The sequence below is a fragment of the Thunnus albacares genome, chromosome 2 (assembly GCF_914725855.1).
Source record: "Thunnus albacares chromosome 2, fThuAlb1.1, whole genome shotgun sequence".
Classification (NCBI taxonomy): Eukaryota; Metazoa; Chordata; class Actinopteri; order Scombriformes; family Scombridae; genus Thunnus; species Thunnus albacares.
This window is the reverse complement of record NC_058107.1, coordinates 18,859,254-18,881,776: the sequence shown is the minus strand read 5'-3', so window position 1 is coordinate 18,881,776 and position 22,523 is coordinate 18,859,254. Positions and strand designations below refer to the sequence as shown.

Genomic DNA, 22,523 nt, shown 5'->3' with positions numbered 1-22,523 from the left:
ATCTTACCTCTGGACACAGGGGAAATGGTACTGCCTGTTATTTGCTGTTGCTCTAATAGCACCGGCTTGTGTAGTCTTAGTGCTGCTATGAAGTCTTCCTGCTGTAGAGAAAAGCAATGTATATACAATAGTCCACAATCCTAACTTGATGATTTGCATAATCTGACTACAAGAATTACTAACTAATGAAGACATTATAATTAATCATTTGTAAATTCTATATTTATAATTTGAGTTCAAGTTATAATCAAGTTAGTGTTGTGTGCATTAATATTGCATTGGCTGCCTGGGGTACATTGGTTTTACCCTTCTGACAAGAAGAGAGGTGACCTTGTACTTTTTCTCTGACTGCAGAGCTCTGGAGATGAGTCTGCAGTTCTGTGGCTGGACCAAATCCAAGAGGCCATTCACACAGCCAACCAGGATGAAGAGGAGGCTCTCACATGTGTGTACATAGAGTTTGAATTCACTCATCCATATCTTCACCACTTAAACAATAGCTGTGTTATGTCCAGTTTATTCTTCTCATGCAGTGGGCACATTACTAGATTGTCATTGTCCAGAGGATGTACATTATTTTCAGAACACCACACAGCTCTGATGGCAGGCTCCTTTTTAAATGATTATTTGTTTAAATTGTTACAAGGCTACAGTTCCTCCCACTCAATGACGTAATGGTAATGTATTGCAAGGTTGAGTGCTAATACAAGGTTTCTATTAAAGAGCACAGAGCCACAAAATATGAGTAAGCAATACTTTTGTAGGCATGCAACACACAGTAAATATTATATCTTTTGATACATTATAGATACTCTGGCAACGGTATTGCAGTTTCTGTTGCATTACTGAGCAAGAAATGTATTTTTTTTTACTAGCATGTATTTTCTGTCTAACCTACTCTGCTATATGACATTTCAGCCTTTTACTAATTTATGGTTGTGTGACACTGACACACTACTAGTCTAGTCTAGAGTATATTTTCCTCTTCAGTTACATGGATAGATGGTGGTATTGATATGCAGTGTATCACATACCGCAGGCCTGTGTTGTTATACTGTCATTTTAGTGAGCAAACCATTGTAATAGTATATTATTACCCCATGCTCTCTAGTCTAAGTGGCCATTGTGCATTATTTTTTTTAATATTACTTCTCATACTTTTGCTATTTCCTACTCTTGCTATTTTTATATTTGAATCAACAACTGCTTCTTTGGCTCAACTCTCATGTCTTTTGCCAGTGGCTGGAGCAGTAGCTGACATTAACAAGATGGTGGCTGAAGGGGACTCCCAGAATACACTGCAGGCTTTGCAAGCTCCGAGTGCAGGACTGAAAGCGGTGCTCTCTGAATGTGCCGACACATACCAGACTGGACTGGAACAGAGACAAACAGAGAGTGCTACTAAAGGTAACTTTACTTGCAGGTATCACCGGAAAGAAAGCTCTATTTGTGAGATAGATGCTTGCACTGTGAGAGGTCACCTGATGTTCATATTTGGTATTCAGTATAATATCAACTGTGTCTAAATTAGGCATCTGCTTTGTCACAGGCAGCACTGAGAGTGTGTGGGTGAAACATTGTATAAAGGACAGATATGACTACTACTATAACCTGGAGACTGGACAGGGCACCTGGGAGGAGCCGGAAGGATTTGAACACAATGATGGTCAGCTCAGTAAAGAGGAAATTCAGGTAAACTCCCATTCCCCCTCCTTTCATTCATGACTTTCATTCATCTGACAATTGCACTGTTCAAATGATCATATAATAATCACACTATTGTAGGATTGTTTCAACCAGAAACCCTTTTTTAAACCCCTTTTCCCCCCTTTTTCCTTCAGAATGTTGTCAGTGGTGTGTCTGCAGAATATAACAGGGGACAGTTATGGTTGTCCAATGAGTCCTTGGTGACCAAGCTGCAGGCGAGGGTCAGAGGTTTTCTGGTCAGGAAAAGGCATGCCCAGAGGATGGAGTATCTGCGCCAACAAGAACCACAAGTCGTCAAATTGCAGGTAGTGTGTGGCACCACTATGAACTTTGAATAGTGGTTGATCTTATAAATTAGATCAACTTCAGTAATTCCTGATGCTGCTGTGGGCTATTCCAGCAGTAATGAGAGAGCCATACTGTACATAAAGAATTAGGATTTACTTAAGTTTACATACTTCATCATTTATAAGCAAAGAAAGGAGGATAAACCATATTTTAACAATTTTAGTGTTTGCATTGTTCTTAAATTAAAGTCCAGAAACAAAAAAAAGAAATTACATTTATTTAAAGAAGTGACGGCACCTAAAAGACAACATCTGAATGGATTATCTACTATTTAAGTCTAATAATCTGTGCTGTGATATACTGATGTGAAACACACAACTTGGAGCATGTTTTTTTTACATGATGTAGATTTTTGACCATATTTTTTCATTTTTTACAGGCTTGCTGGAAAGGTTACAAACAGAGGAAAGTGTACAAAGACCGAATGAATTTGCTTCAAAAAAATGTTGCTTCTGTCGTCAAGGTGATCAATTGTTTGCTTTTAATAAGAAACATATAAAAATGTACAGTTATTTGGTGAATAGACAAATGTAAAAACTATGCACCCCATTCTTGGAAATCATCAGCAACAAACTAAAATAATCACGATAGCTGTTTTAACCTATATTAAAACAGTTTGCATGTACACAAAATTAAAAAATACCTTCTACTGTATATCAGTAATCTAACAAAACATTGGTGTTTTTTAGATCCAGTCGCTGGTGAAAATGTGGAAAGCCAAACGTAAATACAATCAGAGGTTGCAGTACTTCAAAAATCATGTGAGTAACACTCAAATCAATCAGCATCACTTATTGGTATCCTTTTGGTTTTGTGTTGTTGTTCCATGTTGTGTAGGAGTCTTGTTTAAGATTGTTATTTGTGTGTATAGGAGAAAGAAATTGTGAAGATCCAGGCTTTTCTAAAGGCCAACAAAGCCAGAGATGACTACAGAACCCTCAGTGAGTCAACACAGACATTTTACATTCCTGCAGTTACTTATGTTTTATTATGTATGTTGATATTGAGTTATTTGGTAAAAATATTGTGGTATTTGACTTCTTGGAATTGCTGAGCCCACAATGTAAAGGTAACACTTGGTGTAGAAATGGTATAAGTATCATTAGATCAGTGTCTGGTAACTTCACTTTGTACTTTTTATGAATAAGATAAGATGTACACACTGACTAGTCTTTTTGTGTACCAATCTTAGCTGGGGCCAAGGACCCGCCCCTGTCTGTAGTGCGCAAGTTTGTCCACTTGCTGGAGCAGAGCCCCCTGGATCTGCAGGAAGAGCAGGAAGTGACACGACTTAGGGAAGAGGTGGTCACCAAAATTCGCTCCAATCAGCAGATGGAGAAAGATTTGAACCTGATGGACATAAAGATTGGACTGCTGGTGAAGAACAGGATCACTCTGCAGGTTGGCGAGCCTTGCCATTATATTGGTTTTACATAATCTGTTGCTTAGTTTCATGTGCATTACCAGTCAATAAATCCAAACACTGAACACTGATAGAATCCCTGTAAATATTTCTTATCTACTTCACTTGGCTTCTTAACTCACTATTTGGTGTTTTGTTTCTTTGAAAAGGATGTTGTGTCACATAGTAAGAAAATGAAGAACAAGAAAAATAAGACGAGTAAAGATGACATGACTGCAGGAGACAAACTGGGTATCAAGGGCTTAAGTAAAGGCAAAAGAAGGAAACTGGAGGCCTACCAACATCTCTTTTACCTGCTGCAGGTAAAACAAAAATGTGTCTAACTCTTCCTTATCTACTCTAATACTATTGTTTTGGGCTCAACATGATTTAACTTACTTCTCTCTTTCCTCCCAATCAGACCAATCCATCCTACTTGGCCAAGCTGATCTTCCAGATGCCCCAAAACAAGTCCACTAAGTTTATGGACACTGTGATCTTCACCTTGTATAACTACGCCTCTAACCAGAGAGAAGAATACCTGCTGCTCAAACTCTTCAAGACTGCTCTGGAGGAGGAAATCAAGTGAGGACTGCAGCTCTGATCAATACTTTCAATAATCTCAAGTCCATTGCATCCAGTTTACACTTATATTGTACTGATATAATGGTTATAATGAACAATAAGTAAGAAAATGCCTATAAAATTAATGGAAAGAATTTGTCTACAATTACTTAAAACACATGTACGCTAAATCCTGTGTCTTGGTTTGGCGGACAGTACTGATCTGCTGTGCCTTGTTCTCCATGCGTATCAGGTCAAAGGTAGACCAGATCCAGGACATTGTGACAGGGAACCCAACCGTTATCAAGATGGTGGTGAGCTTCAACAGAGGCGCACGAGGCCACAACACACTCAGACAGCTGCTGGCTCCTGTGGTCAAAGACATAATCGAAGACAAGAGTCTCGGCATCAACACCAATCCTGTTGATGTTTACAAAGCCTGGGTCAACCAGCTGGAGACGGCAACTGGGGAGGCCAGGTAGGGTTAATGCAGGTGGTGTCAGTGGTGGTTGGTCTTTGGTGTACTTTAAGTTCAAGTTTGCACCATAAGGTAGTTTTGTGTGTTTTATTCCATTATCTATAACTTCAGTATACTAGAAACTACTGCAGTTCAAAGCATTACTTTAAGCTACTTAAGATTGTTTTTATAGGAAACCACTGTTTTCCAGTCAATTAAAACCTTTAATGAACACAACACACTACACAAACTTTGAAAATGGTCATTTCTTCTACCTACAGTCTCCTGTAATTCTAACATAATTTTTCAAAAACATAAGTGAAATTAACTAGATGCTCACTGTGTTGATCTACCAATTTATACAAGGTTTATTTCTCTTTTTACACCACACTGACATTACAGATACCAGGAATGGCATTAAATGTACTGAAGTCTGTAAATGTTATACTTTAAAACATGTTTGCTACAATGTAAAGAGTAAAAACACACAAATACAACCACCACAGTATGAAAGCTTAAAAGCCTTGACATGTACAGTATTAATGTTCGTCTGTTGTTGTTGTGCCTCAGCAAGCTGCCTTATGAAGTGACTCCCGAGCAGGCCATGTCACATGAGGAAGTACGCATCAGGCTTGAGGCATCCAGTCTGGCGCTTCGGGCTGCAACAGATAAAGTCCTGAACTCTATTGTGTCCTCGCTGGATAATATCCCGTAAGTTTTGGGACCTGGTCAGTGTCAGTGTCTTTCCATCCTTTGTGTCCTCTGTGACAGATTTGCTTGTCAGAGCTTGAGCAGATTGGATTTTGTTGAGTCTGTTGTTTTGTCTCTTTTTTTTGCCAAATCAAATATACATAAGAATAAATTTAATGTTACCGAAAACAAGTTATCCAGAAGATATTCAAAAGTTAATGAAATTCAGTCTCTCTCTGTTGTGCAAAAGTTGGGCAAATAACAGGAACACCTGTCTAATGCAGCAATGAATACTGCCTTTGTAAGGAATCTATTGTCAGATGTGTATTGCTTTTTTATTATTATTATTATTATTATTATTATTATTATTATAGGGAAGAATTAGTATAGGGATACAACCAATTAAGTTGTCTCTCTGTACTGAAATTATTGTTCTTTTACATGTACAGTAATATTTTTTTTTATCCTTCTCATTAAAATATCTAAATGCTTAAGTGCCATTTTATTTCACTAAATGTTTTTTTTCCCATTTTCTCTTCCTATTGAATATATTTCTTTCTATTTTTTATATGATTACTTAAACATTATAGTGAGAGCAACATGACTAAAATAGGGCTAAACAGGATATGATCATATGTGCGGGTATGTTATTGGCTCATCCTAGTTGTTAAGGGTTAAGCTGCATGTTAGAGCATAGTCATTACCAGATAATCATTGATTTGGAGCAAGTAGTCATCTGGTCAGTTGCTAAAGCACAAACTCAGACCTCTGCTTTGTGCTACATTAGTCACACCCATATAACCCAGTTTTGTGATTGGGACATAAGCACTCATCTTTTCATTATTTCACTGATTTCAGAAATCTCAATAACAACACAATCATTTCTAAAAGTGCTCAAGACTGTTTACACCACTAGATGGTGCTGATGCTTTTTTTTAGGTTTTTAGCAGAAAAACTGCTCTTACAAAATGTGGAAATTCAAATAAAGAGAAATGGAAAGTCATTAGTATTCTCATTCAGTAATGCAAGTATTGATGAATTAATATCTAAAAAGACAACATTCTGCCTCAAATAAATCCTAATAAGCCTGAATGAGTCATCATTTTGGACTTCATTTTCCCTCTCATGAGCTTGCTTTATCATTTGTTACATGACATCTGAATGCATGTTGTTTTGTGTTTGATTTCCCATCGATGCTTTTTCTTTTGCATGTAGTTATGGCATGAGATACATTGCGAAAGTTCTGAAGAACAGCCTCCATGAAAAGTTTCCAGATGCCTCAGAGGATGAGCTGATGAAGGTAGACGCCCTCAAGTATATACATAGACAGACGTATTTGTATTTTTCCATTTATAGAACAGTATGTTCAGGTTCTGCTCATACAGTCCTCTCTGCATGATTACTATCATCATCTAACTATCATGAGCATACTGAGATCACTGACTATGGGATTTAATTCCACAAAAGGTTTTAATGTTTTCTCTTGTTTTTATTGCAGATTGTAGGAAACCTGCTTTACTACCGCTACATGAATCCAGCCATCGTGGCCCCTGATGGCTTTGACATCATCGACGTGTCAGCAGGAGGGCAGCTTCACGTAGACCAGCGTCGCAACCTGGGATCTGTGGCGAAGATGCTCCAGCACGCTGCTGCAAATAAGCTGTTTGAGGGCGAGAATGCACATATGACGCCAATGAACAACTACATATCACAGACATATGAGAAATTTAGGTGAGAAAGGGAGCATGAATATTGATAGAAAATGATGCTGTGTTTCTGGTACGAATTTTTTGCAGAGATTTTATGTCAACATGTTTTTTAAGTTCAGGGCAATACTCAAGCATGAGCACAGGCAAGTCCTCCAAAACACTTTAATTATGTACACCATGTCTTTGGTTCATGTTCAAAAACAACATGATGTAAAGATAAAAACATGAGATAAAGCAATTCTTACACTTTGCTGTTATGTTCTTTGTTTTGAGGAAAAAATGAAGCTCCAGTAAGCCAATGTATTGCTAATGACTTTCTGATAAGAAAGTCAAAAAGTTCAGAAAAATAAAGTCAACCTTCATTTCCCTTGTAAGTTCAGGAACACTTTAAGCTGACATGGTAGAAGTAGGTGTAGTCCTGGCAAAGACAGAAGCTGTTATGTGCTGTGTCAGCAATTGGCTTTCACAAAAATCATCTGGACTCTAGACAGACCAGTACAAACTCACAAATATGAAGCTCTGGGTGTGTATGTGTGATGTTATCTTCCCCACATTGCCAAATTGGTTGACTCATCATTACTGGAAACCCAAGTACACTTTATTCCATTTTCTGGAACAAGTTAGTATGGATTGTTTCCCTAGCTGAAAAGGTCACAGGTACATCAAAGACAGTGTTACTGATGACTACTGGTATTCTTTTCTTTCAGGGTATTTTTCCAGTCAGCATGTGATGTCCCTGAGCTTGAGGAGAAGTTTAATATTGATGAGTACTCAGACATGGTGACCCTGAGCAAGCCTATCATCTACATCTCAATAGAGGAGATCATCAATACACACTCGGTAAACCTAAGCAAAATAAATCTCATAACATTTTTTTTGTGGGCCAGATTGAATTCAATTTATCTTCCTACAAATGCAAATTAAGTTGTCATTAAAATAACACAGTCTCACAAAAGCTGTGCATGTTTTTGATTATGATTAATCATAACTGAATCCTTCTGTCAGTGGATGGCATGTTTGTACTGATACTGCAGTTGCAGTGTAGTTGTCAAACTGGGCTGCTCTGATTCTGGTTTCATATAGTCTTTATCTTGAGGCTCCCCTCTAAAGTTTTAGTCAAATGTTTAGTGTTGGAGTCCTAAACTCACTGTTATAATGATTCTTCTTCTTTTACAAGTACTATTAGTTCTAGTATTACTGATGATAATATTACTACTACTAGAAGAACGAATATTACTAGCACTGCTACTGTTAGTACTAGCTTTACTACTGAGAATTCACCCCTTTCCCCCAGCATGCCAAATTTTAAGAAATTCAGATTATGGATCAAATATTTGAGTGTTTGAATATCAATTAAATATTCAAAGTGCTCTTGATGTCTTAGTATTTTTCTTACTTTTAAACAAAACATCTCAAGCAAATCTAAAAAGTCAACATACAACTAGATTTGACATATGTGCTGCTATATTAGCACACAGTTCCTATATTGTTTAAATCCCACCAATTGCTCTCTTCCATTTCTCATCCTTATCGCTGTTTCTCGGACAGCCACTTATTGTCTTTCCGTCATCATCCTTTCCTTTCTTTATATTTCCAGACCATTTCCTTGGAAAGGGACTAGTGGTGAGGACATCAGTATGTTAAAGCCATCCTTTGTCCTTTTGTCATCAGTTTCACTCTACACTTATGCACACAGGGACTAAAAATGGAGATGATGCGTGTGTATTAGCTTGGGCAGATGTTCTTTTAACCTTCATTTTGCTCACAGATAATTTTATCATTTCCTATCTATTTGATGTGTGAAGAAAAACATTTGCATTTTTTAAATGGGGGACAGGATCCATTATATTGATATATTTCTCTACTGTAGTCTAACATGCATGGTCTTTATTAACAAAATGGAAAAAAAAGTAGTGGGAGGAATCCTCTTTAACTGCACTTTTGTTCATCCAAAGAGAAATCTTTGTTTTCTGCAGTATTCTTCAGAAGAAATATGCATATGTATGCTTATACCATATGTATGTATATGCATACAGTATAAGCAGTATGGGTTGGTGTACACAGGTCCTCCTGTTATCCCCAGGCCTTGACTGGGTGCGTTTATGTACCATGAGCGTAGTCAATACTTTATGCTTATACATACATATCGATGTTTTAAAAATGTAATAAGAGAGTTGATTTAACTTTTAAAAGAGAGTTTAGCACCTATGACCCATAAATCTGTTCTGCTGTTTCTTTATGCGTAAATCTAACAACATTAGTTCACCGTGTCACAGCATTTTACAGTGGCTAAGTTCGCAGTGAATATTTAAGCTTTTAGTACAGGACTAATTACCTTTTTGTATTTGTTAAGCTGCTTTTGGAACATCTGGAGGCCATCTCTCCTGACCACAATGACCTGCTGCATGAGCTACTGCAGGACCTGGGAGACACCCCTGATGTAGAGACATTGCTAGGTACTGTCAAACTTTTATTTACACTGAAAACAAGCAAAAATCAGGAAAAAATAAATATATATTCAGTATACATAATATATCAACTGTAGATATTTATGCCCATCAAAGGGTTCAAACTGGCAAGATTCCAATCTAAAGACCACATCTAAGAACCATTTATGCTACTGTTGTTCTACTGGTTTGGTTTGTTTGCTATTTACCCACTGAAATGATCACAACTATAGCGTATTAATCATTTTACATGCTGTGCCACGTCAATTAAGGGGAAGGAGCTGTGGATCCAAATGACCCAAACAGAGAGAGTGCTCTTAGCCAGCTGGCCAAGACTGAGATCTCCCTCACCCTAACCAGCAAGTTTGAGCTGCTGGAAGGAGATGACAAAGACTTGAAGACTCTCATGACAAAGTAAGTAATTACTGTCGGGAAACCAACTGCTTCAGAGAAAGTGTGTTGCTGTGCCTGTTGATGTTGCAATCATTTGAATTCTTTATAAATAATCTCAACTCTGGTGTCAAAATTAGTGTGGATGACATTATGCCATGCAGCCATAATCCAGGCTCTTATATACTGTACATTTAAAGCCATTGTGCTGCTTCAGACTTGCACAGAAGTACTCAATATAGAGTTTGGGGTTGCTACAGTATGAATGCCGTGAGATGCTCTGAACTTGACCCTTTTTGACACAGTGTGTGCATTTCTTTGTGGCTATCACTCAGTGGCACGTCTTTGTTGTCTTTCCTGCTCTTCTATCATTTCCTTTCCAAACAGGAAGGGGTTCGGTGGTCAGGGTTATCTTTCCTATAAACGTGTATCCGCCTGGATGAGTTACTTACAACAAACTGTATTAGAGAGATGGCCTCTTTCTAAACTTCTGCTTCATACAGTATTTAAGTAGGAAACTAAATGTGAATGCAGGATTGCTCTGAGTTGAGATGTGCATGTACCATCTAAGTTTGGTTCTAACTGCAAACGTTCATGCCATGGGTCATTTTTACTATTTTCTACATTGTAGAATAATACTGAAGACAGCAAAACTATAAAATAACACAAACCATATGCTACTCAAAGTAGCCACTGTTTGCCTTGATGACAGCTTTGCACACTCTTGGCAATATTGTAATCAGCTTCATGAGGTAGTGACCTGGAATGGTTTTCAATTAACAGATGTGCCTTGTCAAAAGTTAATTCATGGAATTTCTTGCCTTCTTAATGTATTTGCGACCATCAGTTGTGTTGCATTGACCGTGAGACTCACACAATTGACACTTTTCACATGCCAAATGTCCATTTGCAGTGAAAAACAAATTATAACTGATGACATCACGGTGCAAAAAGAGGAGACTGAAAGCACATAGACAGATAAGACAGAGCAGCACAGCGCAACAGCAGCACTGTGCAGCAGCAAATTACTCAGACTATCAGGGGGAAAGCAAGAAATATAAAAAATCTATATTGTAATGTATTCCCATGCATGCTGCTCAGAGTGATCTCAGTCAGCGGCTCTTCTGACAGCAGCAGGCAGGAGTGAGAGTGAGTTACTATGGTTACAGGGACGCTCTGTGTCTGTTTTTCTTGTGATTCCCAATAATGGGTTTTTTAGGTAACCTACTACCATTTTAGGCTACATAATGTTTTTATAAATAATTTCAAATATTAAATAGCCATTCTTCTAATAATTATTTCCTGTCCTGATCCACCCAGTTATATATTGTTCTTGATGCATTCTTGGTTTTCATAGCACCCTCATAACTAATCTAGACTAGTGCAGGTCCCTGTTTCTTGACTTAATCCAAGAGGTCAGGTTGTGTAGAAATGCAGGAAGTTTGTTTCAGTTTTTTTTTTTTATTGCAGCACTAAACATGCTCACTTCACAAATAAATCAAAAGTTGGCAGCCCTGACTGTAGTAATCCATATTATGACATGAACTCAACTAAGTAAAGAGAAACAACAGTCCATCATTACTTAAAGACATGAAGGTCAGTCAATTTTAAGAACTTTGAAAGTTTTTTCAAGTGCAGCCGCAAAAACCACCAAACACTATGATGATTGAAACTGGCTCTTGTGAGGACCACCCCAGAAAAGGAAGATACCTCTGCTGCAGAGGATAAGTTCATTAGTGTTACCAGCCTCAGAAATCACCAATTAATGGCCCCTCAGGTTGGAGCCAATATCAATGCTTCCCAGAGTTCAAGAAGAAGACATATCTCAATATCAGCTGTTCTTCACTGCATGAATCAGGCCTTCATGGTGGTCAAATTGCTCCAAAGAAACCACTACTGAAGGAGACCAATAAGAAGAAGAGAAAAAAAAACACAAAGAGTAGACATTAGACCAGTGGAAATCTGTACTTTGGTCTGATGAATCCACATTTGAGATTTTTGGTTCCAACCACAATGTCACAATGTCAATGTCTTGAGAAACAGAGAAGGTATTAAACAACACAAGGTGAGATGTCAGGTTCTCAAAGATGATTTTATTTTTATGTGTGTTTTAGGACAAAAAAGCTTATAGTGGATGTGGTTCGGATTCAACCTGGAGAGACTTTGCCTGAGATTCTTGACACCCCTGCCTCTGCCCCACAGGTGATGTTGTCTTTCTTTTTGTGTTTCCTTGCCCATTTCCCAAACAGCCATTTTCATGTGTCAAAGGAATATTTGCACTGATTCTGACACTTCTTATTCGACTTTGTCATGAAGGAGTCAGAACATACTAAGATTGTAGAGCGCCGGGCGGTTCAGGATGCTCAGACACCAGAAGGTCTGAAGAGCAGCCCAGCAGTACTAGAGGACAGCCAGCTTCCCCTCGAACAGAAGAAGAGGAAGATCCAAAGGAACCTTCGTAACTTGGAGCAGGGTGGCCTCGTCACTGCTAGTAACAAATACCAGGACCTCATTAATGACATATCAAAGGTTCATAAGCAGCTCTTCATCCACATAGAAAGATGCATGTTTCTAATGATAACTTGTTAATTCTGTTCAGCTTCTGACTTTGTAAAAATGTGATATAACCTGTAATTGACAGGACATTCGCTACCAAAGACGCTACAGACAGAGGAGGAAGGCTGAGCTGGTGAAGCTCCAGCAGACACTGACGGCACTCAACTCCAAAACAGCCTTCTACCAGGACCAGATGAACTATTATGATACCTACATCAAGACCTGCCTGGACAACCTCAACCGGAAGTGAGTTGTACCTTCTTTTCATACACGTTGTGACAATGAAGACTTAAGAAATATTTTTTCTCGCTGTTTGTACATAATGTTTGTCCTTCCTGCATCTTTTTGTGTTGTGTGGGTGGTTTGATGGATGGGGTGAGATTTATTGTGATTACGGTATTTTGTGTATCCAGGAATTCACGCAGATCAATAAAACTGGACAGCAAAGGAGACGACAAGGGCAGCAAGAAGTGGAAGCCACAGTCTCTGAAGTACACTGCAGCAAAGCTGCATGAGAAAGGAGTCATTTTGGAGATAGAAGGACTTCAGACAAACCAGTGAGTCGAGCTGTTCATCACTTTACATCTGTCAAAAAGGGCTATTTCACTATTATAATTGAAAACTGAGCTATTTTCATTGAAACACTACTGTTTTAATTGAAAAATAATTTGTTCCTGACCCTTCAAACCATTCTGTAAGATATTTTTATTCTGCCTCGTCATTATTGCAAGTCACCATATATCACCATTTAACACTTCTCAAAAAATTTCCCACATATGTACAATATTATAAGTAATATAATTGGCCATTTATTGGCCAGTGCAAACAAGTATGACTAAAGATTTTTCACACATTAAGTGGAATTTACTGAACAAGAAATGGTCTTTCTATCAGTTTGGTTGGATCTTTAGAGTGATCCCTTTTTCCTCAAGAGGAGGAAAGATGTGTCTATTCAAAGAATTGGAACTTGGCTGTAAACTGGCTTTGATGAAAGGTGGATGTGCCTCGTCAGCTTTCTCTGTGTTGGGGGAAAAAAAATACCATTAGGGGTTTTGTTAAATGATATCTGTCTTCAAGCTCCACCTCATCTGTTATTCTGAAGACTATTAATATGCTCTTTACTCTGTTTAAAAATGTCAAGTTAAATTGTGACTCTGCAGCGGGGTGGAAAAGCAGAGCAGCTGTAGATTAACAAAGAAATATAAACGTAAAAAGTGCTTCTTCCTTCGGCCAATTAATCACAAATGCAAATGTGACTCAAATGTGTCAAATACTGCAGATTCATCACTCGTATTGTGGAAGTATCAAAACCAACTATTTTATTTTTGTGTTTCTGTAGTAATATGAATAGTTTATAGTGAGTGATGATCCTCTTTTTCCCACTTTGTTGTCACTTTTAAGTTAATCTCATGTTGTTGTCCGTTTCTTCGCTCAGGTTCAAAAATGTCATGTTTGACATTTCACCCACTGAGGAAGTCGGGGATTTTGAGGTGAAAGCCAAATTTATGGGAGTCGAGATGGAAAAAGTCCAGCTTCATTTCCAGGTAAACATTAAACGTCCCAGTGCGTCACAATCTCACGAAATGAAGCATGTCACTGGCCAACACTAACACATGATGACAGATGGTTCACTTTCCTGCTCTCATGCATGGAGCATGGAAACAAAGCAATTATTTTTCAATTCAGACTGCAGTAACAGACGTGTATTCATGAATTCTCTTTATATGTTTTTGTATTGAATATAAAAAATCAAGAAGATATACAGTTAATAATTGGTTATATAACTGAATTCACTTCCATGTAGTCAGACCTACCAAATTAGATCCGTAGCTTTATGAATGAAGAGATTTGCTTGTGTGTCTCATCACGTCTCCTGTATTTTGTGTCCAGGACCTCCTTCAGCTGCAGTACGAAGGCGTGGCCGTCATGAAGATGTTTGACAAAGCTAAAGTCAACGTCAATTTACTCATTTTCCTCCTAAACAAGAAATTCTATGGAAAATGAGAAAGTAAAAACACGAAAGAGAGAAAAGAGCGGAGGGGGAGGATGTGCCTTCTGACAGTAATTCGTTTGCTGAACAAAATTAATTTTGTCAGAAAACATCAGATGGTGCAAGACGGTGTTCTGTTTCATCTGATTTATAATTTGATGAATCAAACCAAAATGAAATGTTGTTACTGTTCAATTAAATATTTTGTTTTGTGTGTTTTGTTTTTTTTTTTTTCCACATGGTGATTGTAAATGTAATGTATTTTTATGAATTAAATCATAATGGTATTCATGTTTTGTATGTAAAAGATCCTTGGAAACACACTGTTATTGTTACGTCGTATGTGGAAAAAATCTATAAGGGTTGAATGGAAATTTCAGAAGAAGCAGTACTGTCAGAACTGGAGCTGTGGAGCATTTATGATATACTGTAGTTTACCAGTGCCTTTTTAATTAAAGCATCTAAAGAAATATGTTTTAATTAATAAAACATTTAAACATTTTAAAAGCTACACGTGATGTATTTTAAATATGTATTATCAGTGTATAAGTGATTTCAAATTCTTGAAGATTGTGCATAATAAATTACACATGTCCAAAATTATTTTTTTTCTCATCTGTTATATTAATGTTTTATGAGAGTATTGATGCACATTATTCCTTTGTGATGGGGAGGAGATCTTGTGCAGTGAAGAGGAGGCGGAGTGTCAACACAGGACTGTAATAACATGGTTGATGCTGACAGAAAACACTTCAGTGACTCGTCTGGCAAACATACAGTCATTCCAACACTTGTCGGTGTAAAATAGAGGAAATAAAGCCATGGTTCACTTGTCAATATGGCTGTTGGTATTGTTTTCTCTCCAAAGCTCAGCATTACCCTTTCAAAATGGTAAGTTGCTTTATTTACCTTAAACTTATGACATATCAGGTTATTTTTTCTATGACCACAGTATGTACAGTATTTGTTTTAGCTCTGTGTGTGTTACAAATGCAGTAATGCAACATTCTTGGTATCATCATTGATTTGTTCTAGAGATCATGTGACGATAATTAATTTAAGTCCTTGTTTATAGCTGTACCAATATGTAGAAATGGTCACTGCTACACCAGTGGTACAAATATAAAGAGTCAAGAGTAATGAAAAATTCTTTTAAAGGGTTGGTTCACCCAAAAAAACAAACAAACACAAAAAAAACCCATTTCTCAGTCCTAGTGGTGGTCATGTGAATGTTTTGGAACAATTTCTTTTACTGAAGAAATGGTCCCTTTTAAAAATCTTTACAATGAGGTTTGTAGATTATCTCAACATGTTTAATTTTGTGTAATTTGTCATTGAGATGAGGACCACAAATAATATTTCATTACCTACTCTGTAACATCCTCCACTGTATTGAGGTGGAAGCAAATATTTCAGATCAAAACTATGAGTACGTTTTTTTAAATTGTAATTTCGATTAATTCTGTTCGGGGAGAATCGTTTCCTGTTATATAACTTTGAAAAGTAGATAGCATCTGTTCTTCAGTCAGAAGAGCATATTTACAAAAGAAGAGCCGCCTTGAAAACGTGTTCTGTGTTTTTGTGTCTCTTTAAAGGCTCATCGCCCTTTCTGCGGACTTTTTCTGGTCGTGCTGTGATGGTCACTGAGGACCCTGACGACTACATCGACCTGTCTGTGTTGGACAGTTCGGATGATGACAGGGGTTCCGGCTCAGAGTCTCAACAGGACCCGGTTAAAAAACACCGTCATCCCCAGAAGCAATTTTTAATCTCAGAGGAGGCCAAAAGGTTTCTCCAGGGTGGCCTGGCAACCGGCCTCGTCCCCACCGTATACACCCTCGTCTTCATCATCAGCGTACCCCTCAACCTCGTTGCCATGGTGATGTTTGTGCATCACATCCGTCCCAGAAAGCCAGCAGTGATCTACATGCTGAACCTGGCCTGCGCTGACCTGCTGTTCGGCCTGCTCCTTCCCTTCAAGATATCTTACCATTACCATGGCAACGACTGGATCTATGGCTCCTTCATGTGCAGGGTCGTCACAGCGGCCTTCTACTGCAACATGTACTGCTCTGTCCTGCTCATGACGTGCATCAGCATAGACCGTTTCCTGGCTGTGGTCTACCCCATGAACTCGCTGACGTGGCGCAGCCCTCAGACGGCTTCAGCTGTGTGCGCCTCCATGTGGCTGCTGGCGCTCGGAGGAGTGTCTCCTCTGTTGATGTCAGGGCAGACCGTCCATCTGGCAGACCTGGGCATCACCACCTGCCATGATGTGCAGGATGCGGAAAAACTACAAACTTATTATCTCTACTTCTTCCCCATCTACTCCTCCGTCTTCTTCTTCATCCCGCTCATCTTCACAGTCGTCTGTTACGCGCGTATTATCCGCGCGCTGGCAGCAGCCAATGTGGAGAACCGCTCCAAGAAGTCTCGAGCTGTGGTGATGGCTGTCATCGTGCTGGTGGTTTTCGTGGTCTGCTTCACGCCCACCAACATCATCCTGATGGCTCATTATGTTCAACTGTCCCACAAGTCAAGTGACACTTCATACCAGGCGTACCTGCTCTCCATGTGTGTAGGGAGCCTCAGCTGCTGTCTGGATCCGGTCCTCTATTACTTTGGCTCCTCTCAGTGCCAGAAGCAGGTGGCGGCGCTGCTCAGGTGTAGGCGACTAGCGCGAGAAGACAGCAGCTCAAACACACACAGCACGAGGACCAGCGGGAGGACAGACAGCACCAGGTCATGCAAGATGGAGAGTGTTCAAACTGGCCTGCATGGGAGCCAGTACAGCAGGCTGGTGGCTTGAGTACACAGACATGAGGAGCCTCGAACTTGCAGTGTGTAACACATCAGAGTCAACGTGCATTTGAATTATTTCAATTTAAATGGTTTGGGTTGGATCAGAAGACATTTTTAAAGAAGTTTTGGTTTGGTGAAGAGTTTGTCCAGTACCTGGTAGTACTGGATTTTTATTTATTTTTTTGGCACTTATATTATAAATGAGCTTATTTGCTGTATCATTGTTTACACTTACATTAAGAAACCAGTTTGCTTTTTATTATTTTTTTTAATCATAAATTACTGTACATCCTCCGGTATAACAGTGAGTGATCAGTCGGATTAATTTCACAAAGTAGCCACTCTTTTCAGATTTCTGTTTCTCATTCTTGTTTTCAATGAATTATGGGAATTAAACTGTTTAGTGTATAGTAATAAAGTTTTAATCTAAAAAGAATTACATGTAATCCAGTTACCACATTATTTCAAGACCAAAAACTGGTGGTTTTCATAATGCAATACTACACTATATCATAAATCGTTACAAGTCTGTTGAATCGTTAATCACTTGATGTGGTGGCTTAAACAAAGCCAAAAATATATGTGTGTGTAAATAGCAAAGTTTGTGTTACAGCAGAGATAATTCAGTCAAAACAAAAACTACTATGTTTATTTTTGATGAATACAAATGTTTCTCTCTGGTCTTCTTGCTCACTCTTTACTCTCCTTGTCGTCTGGGCACAGCTCTGAAACACAGGAAAACACAAAGAGATAAACTGAGAAAGAACACAAAAAGCAAGTTAATATGACGTGATGCCATTCAGTTTTCCTGAGCATGCACTTGCACTTCATGGCATTGCTCCCAAAAAACAAATTTGCTCTATAAGAACATGCACATTCATGTATAATGTTGGATTTCACATTACAACATCTCCACCTTGTGGCAATTTGTGACACACAGGTCCAGCTTTGTTTTAAACTGCACTTAATATGAAAATGGTGAAGAAGAAGAACTAGTGAATGAGGAGCTACTGACCTGTTTCGCCATCGTAGCTGTGGACGTTCTCTGGGAAGTTCAAACACCCGACCTGTTTCTTAAATATTTCAACATCTTTGGGATCTATTTCTCCAGTCCTTGCTGAGAGAGAAGGCAGAATTAAAAAAGTATGGAGTATGCACATTTAAAATGATTTTAAAAGTGTGTTAAGGGCAGGACTTACTGAACTGCAGGATGTATCTACCAGTGACATCCTCATTTCGAAAGGTGTCTGTCCACAGCAGGCAGTCAGAGCACGACTGCAGAATATGTCCTTTGTGATCTGACAGGTTTTCTTTAAAAGCAGACAGCAGAGTGGCGGATTATTATCATACATTATTTATATTTCTATATGGGTATGTGTTGTGGATATCTTTGCCCCTCCAATTTAATCCAGTATGTCATAATGTGCCCTCATGAGTCGTCATTTAAATCTAACGTCACCAGTCTGATGTTGACTTACTGCGAAATGTGGTTGCAAGTCCTGAGACTGTTGCATTTACTTCACCCATAATACAGCGATTACTGTGAAACAACAATAAGTTGTGACTGAACACGTGTTTCTTAAAATGACACAGTTACAAACTCTTCATTATGGATGATTCTACTTTACATATTCAATTAAATCACCAAACCTACAAGCAGTGATCTCCCCAACGTAGTGTCACAATTTGACTGTCGGAGGTGGGAGACAAGTCTATCCAGGAGCTTTTCAGAGACTCCATTGCCTTGTGGTACGGCTTCGGGTCACCAGCCCCCATCACATACACCCATTTTCCAAATATCTGCATGCAACAAGTCAATATTTATATATTAAAAGTAACTGATTATGATCATTGATAATTCAAATCAGCCATCACTGTGATAAATGAGACAAGAAAAAGGATCATAAGCACAACTCACCAGTTTGGGGTCCTGTGGCATAAAAGGTTTGACCAGGTCCTTACAGTCAGGTGCAGACTCATCGCTGACCGATGTGAGAGCCAACAGAAATACAATAACAGGCAGAGCCATAGTCAGACAGAGAGAGAGACAGCAGTACTGCAGAGTATGTTGCTGAAACTGCAAAAGAAAACCTCTAATGCTGATTCATTTTCCCTCTGGGGCTTCAGACAAAAAAAAAAAAAAAAAGTTGTGCTAGTGCTAACATGGGGGGGGGGGAGTAGGAGGGGGGTGGGGGGTGGGAGGTTTTTACATGCTCAAATGCACCAGTGAAGGTTTTTTAATGACCATGCAGAGCAATGCTTTTGCTCAGCGCTGAATGGCCGGCCCATGCTGCTGCCCTTGAATGAACTCAGGCAAAGTGCCACGACTTGATGTTCAAAAAGGGGACCTGAAGCAGCTTTTCTTCTGCATAACGAAGGTTGTTTTCCCCTGTGGGGGATGTGTGGACTCCTTGTGGCGATGATTTAAACGTTTAACGTCTTCTTTCCTAACAGTGAAGTTACCCAGCAACAGCCTTAGTTTCTGTGAATAGCTGTAGTAGTAGATGTGATGAAGCATTTAATTTAATGGGTCAGCAGAGTATCTGAGAACTCCCATTGTGATCGAAAAACAATAAAGGAATGTTGAAGATCGTATGAATCTGAGGCCAAACTCTTTTTCTGAATAAGGGTGGAAATAAATGACTAGAACGCTGCACACAGTGAGACTGAAAGCTGTTTTATTTACCTTATACAACCAGTTGATAACAGTTATCTGCTTTTTTACAAACTAAATTGATTTACAATAACTGAGGCATTTAAGTGCATTTGTCAGCCACCATTGTACCAAATACTAATCAGATTTCACATATCCTACACAGTGATAAGACTGCACATTTCAACCAAATACCACCACCAACACATTACTGACCACAGATCAAACATGACACGACACCATCATCTTGAATTTATTGCCTTTGCTAAAACTGACAACAAATGAGAAGTATCTCCCCGGCACAACATTATATATCAGTGCACATGCAGATCACATTACAACATTATTTAGTATATGTTAAGCTGGATTTGTTCGGGCTGTTCAGGGGGCTACAACACGTCTGTGCTCTGCTTTACTCTGCAGTCGGCTCAGTAGCAGTTTGATCATTCTCTGTATTCTCGGCAGCAGGTGCAGCAGCTTCTCTGTCATCTGGACACAGATCTGAAATAAGAGGAAATCACAGAATAGTGAAGAAAGCAGCGTAAAGACAATTCACTTTGATATTTTAATTGGGTGCAGGGAAGGCGCAGAGCTGAAATGACGGCTGACCTGTGCCTGTAAAGTGGTACTCTGGGAGGAATTTAAGACACTCTGCCTGCTTCTTGAAGGTCTCCAATTCAGACGCCTCCAGATTGCCGGTCCGTGCTTTAAAAAGAGGAGCAAGAGGAATGAAACAAGGAGGTGAGTGGGAAGCCAAAGGAGAGAAGACAGAAAACACAAACAAATGTCAAAGTAGTACCTGAAAATATGGTTTATTATTACTCAAATGAGAATAAAAAAGTTAGCCTTACTGAAGAGGAATAGGTACCGTCCCTTTGATTTTCCATCAGGGAGGAGGGTAGTGTCTTCAGACAGGAGGCAGTCAGAACAAGTCTCATAGTATTTCCCATCGTGATATGAAGTGTGGCCATTGATATTAACTGTGAGACATCAAGAGAACAAAGCGTTCACATAGATGTAACCGTAAAGCTGATAGTACCTTCAAAATTTAAATATTAAAACCAGTTCAGAGTGGCCCACTGTAGACATGAGTTTTTCTATTTTCATGGATCTGTTTGAATTAGTGCACAAGAAAACACCATTAAAAAATCAGCTATGAGGAGCCCTTTGTGACTGATTTCTTATTAAATTCTCCCATTCCTCTGTAATGTGCTTTTTTACATTACATTGCACAGAACAGAGAGAGATCAGGGTGTAAAATGAAAAATACTGTCAATATATTCCAGATACATACAAGTGGTGTGACTGGTCATTCCTGTGACGGTGGCATTAGCTAAACCCTGGAGGCACTTATCTTCAGTTCTGTAATGTGAAAAAAAGAGTAATAATCAGCATTAACCCATCAATGTATAATCATAACTGTGAGCTCTAAACAGCTCTCTCATTTGCATTTGAAAGAAGACAGAACAATATGATATACAATACATAAAGTCATGTGACCGAGCATTTGTAGCATCCTTACAAACGGTCGGCCCAGTAGATAGTGATGAGTCCGCTGTCTGAAGAAGCCGACAGCTCCACCCAGGAGCTGTTCACTGACACCAAGTCACTTTTCAGGCCTGGCTCGTCCCACGACCCCACATGCAGCACCCACTTCCCATAGATCTGACACACACACACACACACACACACACACACACACACACACACACACACACACACACACACACACACACACACACACACACAATGAGTCATTATATTTTATTTTACAACAGAATATAACAGGATAAGTGCCCTAAAGTCTGTGGAGGTTAGGATGATATTTTTAAATACTCAGAAAGGACACTTAATATTGTTGAGATTGAAAGTTCATTCATGACCTTGGAAACAGTAGATGGCAAAAAGAGAAGAAATAGATAATTGAGACAGCATGAATGAGAAAATGCTCAGAAAAATGGAAATCTTCAATTCCATAATAACTGGGACTCATCTGCTGAGTGAGATTGTTTTTATCAACAACTTCATATTGGTTTGTTCTTTGCTAGGAAGAAGGTACATAATGCAGTAGCCTTGATGACCACACGAGTTACATGAATGTATGTGAGAAAGTGGGACATGCTTGAGGTTTAATAATGCAAGATGATAAACCAAGATCATAAAAACAGACGGCTACACAGATGCACCTGAAAGTTATCCTCAAGAGTGATGCAATGACAATGCACATTTTAAAGTGATCAAAACAGAACTCAGCTATGCAGGCACGTTAACACACAGCGCTGTGCATCCGAGCCTCCTCACATACAAACAGTAAGACCAGCTCAGAAAAAATGACCAGTCATACTCACGGGGCTGTGGCTGTCCAGTACCAGAGGCTTAACCAGCTCTTTACAGTCCAGTTCAGATGCGGCACCCAGGGAGGTGAGAGCCAGCAGAGCTACAACCAGCTGTGCAGCCATGGCTCGAGACAGCAGGCAGCCACAGAGCGATACTAATGTCAGGGATCCTGCCAGCTAGATCCTCCTGAAAGGAACAAGGGGAAGTGTTGTGTAACAGTGGGCCGGCCCACACACACACACACACACACACACACACACAAACCTCTTCTCCTGGAGGGAAGGAGCGGTTCACTTTTCACATCCAGTCAGCAGGGGCCTGTGTTCTGTTTATCCCGTTACATAACAGCCAGCTGGCAGAGTGTGAATAGCAAGACCCCTGCGTCTTTCAATGTGCAAACACACCCCCCAGACAGCATCACTCACACACACACACACACACAGATACACAGAAATATCTCCCTTCTGGGCT

General features: G+C 39.2%; 3 protein-coding genes across 4 annotated transcripts in view; 2 read left to right on the top strand and 1 right to left on the bottom strand.

Annotated features, from left to right (window-relative positions):
• The window catches only part of iqgap2 (IQ motif containing GTPase activating protein 2), a 37,270-nt gene extending 22,407 nt beyond the window's left edge, over positions 1-14,863 (top strand). The window contains exons 16-39 of one of the 2 annotated variants that reach the window (XM_044369905.1): positions 1-27; positions 355-445; positions 1,240-1,407; positions 1,550-1,692; positions 1,842-2,012; positions 2,435-2,518; positions 2,745-2,816; positions 2,927-2,996; positions 3,248-3,456; positions 3,628-3,780; positions 3,879-4,042; positions 4,275-4,499; positions 5,049-5,189; positions 6,384-6,468; positions 6,667-6,899; positions 7,585-7,717; positions 9,231-9,333; positions 9,597-9,738; positions 11,829-11,916; positions 12,031-12,243; positions 12,356-12,516; positions 12,684-12,827; positions 13,706-13,814; positions 14,161-14,863. In XM_044369905.1, the coding sequence (XP_044225840.1) occupies positions 1-27; positions 355-445; positions 1,240-1,407; positions 1,550-1,692; positions 1,842-2,012; positions 2,435-2,518; positions 2,745-2,816; positions 2,927-2,996; positions 3,248-3,456; positions 3,628-3,780; positions 3,879-4,042; positions 4,275-4,499; positions 5,049-5,189; positions 6,384-6,468; positions 6,667-6,899; positions 7,585-7,717; positions 9,231-9,333; positions 9,597-9,738; positions 11,829-11,916; positions 12,031-12,243; positions 12,356-12,516; positions 12,684-12,827; positions 13,706-13,814; positions 14,161-14,274 (3,243 nt within the window). In that variant the 3' untranslated portion in view covers positions 14,275-14,863. The remainder of the gene's footprint in view (positions 28-354; positions 446-1,239; positions 1,408-1,549; positions 1,693-1,841; positions 2,013-2,434; positions 2,519-2,744; positions 2,817-2,926; positions 2,997-3,247; positions 3,457-3,627; positions 3,781-3,878; positions 4,043-4,274; positions 4,500-5,048; positions 5,190-6,383; positions 6,469-6,666; positions 6,900-7,584; positions 7,718-9,230; positions 9,334-9,596; positions 9,739-11,828; positions 11,917-12,030; positions 12,244-12,355; positions 12,517-12,683; positions 12,828-13,705; positions 13,815-14,160) is intronic. The other variant, XM_044369915.1, reaches the window with a different exon arrangement.
• Positions 14,864-14,963: 100 nt separating this feature from the next.
• Positions 14,964-17,744, top strand: f2r (coagulation factor II (thrombin) receptor). Its single transcript, XM_044369928.1, has 2 exons — positions 14,964-15,151; positions 15,856-17,744. The coding sequence occupies exons 1-2, from the start codon at positions 15,082-15,084 to the stop codon at positions 17,067-17,069; spliced, it is 1,284 nt and encodes a 427-aa protein (XP_044225863.1). The 5' UTR covers positions 14,964-15,081; the 3' UTR covers positions 17,070-17,744.
• A 1,979-nt stretch (positions 17,745-19,723) lies between these two features.
• On the bottom strand, positions 19,724-22,242 carry LOC122994998. The gene is made up of 6 exons (XM_044369894.1): positions 22,064-22,242; positions 21,238-21,380; positions 21,010-21,077; positions 20,567-20,695; positions 20,325-20,420; positions 19,724-20,216 (listed from the first exon to the last, which is right to left on the bottom strand). Exons 1-6 carry the CDS (start codon positions 22,172-22,174, stop codon positions 20,128-20,130), a joined length of 636 nt encoding a protein of 211 aa, XP_044225829.1. The 5' UTR covers positions 22,175-22,242; the 3' UTR covers positions 19,724-20,127.
• Between the last annotated feature and the right edge of the window lie 281 nt (positions 22,243-22,523).

Excerpts from the sequence above, each read along its gene's own strand:
- f2r (XM_044369928.1), top strand. The coding sequence starts at position 15,082 with ATGGTTCACTTGTCAATATGGCTGTTGGTATTGTTTTCTCTCCAAAGC. Across the intron at positions 15,152-15,855 it reads AGCATTACCCTTTCAAAATG|GCTCATCGCCCTTTCTGCGG; the intron begins GTAAGTTGCTTT and ends GTCTCTTTAAAG.
- LOC122994998 (XM_044369894.1), bottom strand. The coding sequence starts at position 22,174 with ATGGCTGCACAGCTGGTTGTAGCTCTGCTGGCTCTCACCTCCCTGGGT. Across the intron at positions 21,381-22,063 it reads TACTGGACAGCCACAGCCCC|ATCTATGGGAAGTGGGTGCT; the intron begins GTGAGTATGACT and ends TGTGTGTGTCAG. Across the intron at positions 20,696-21,009 it reads AATGACCAGTCACACCACTT|TTAATATCAATGGCCACACT; the intron begins GTATGTATCTGG and ends GATGTCTCACAG.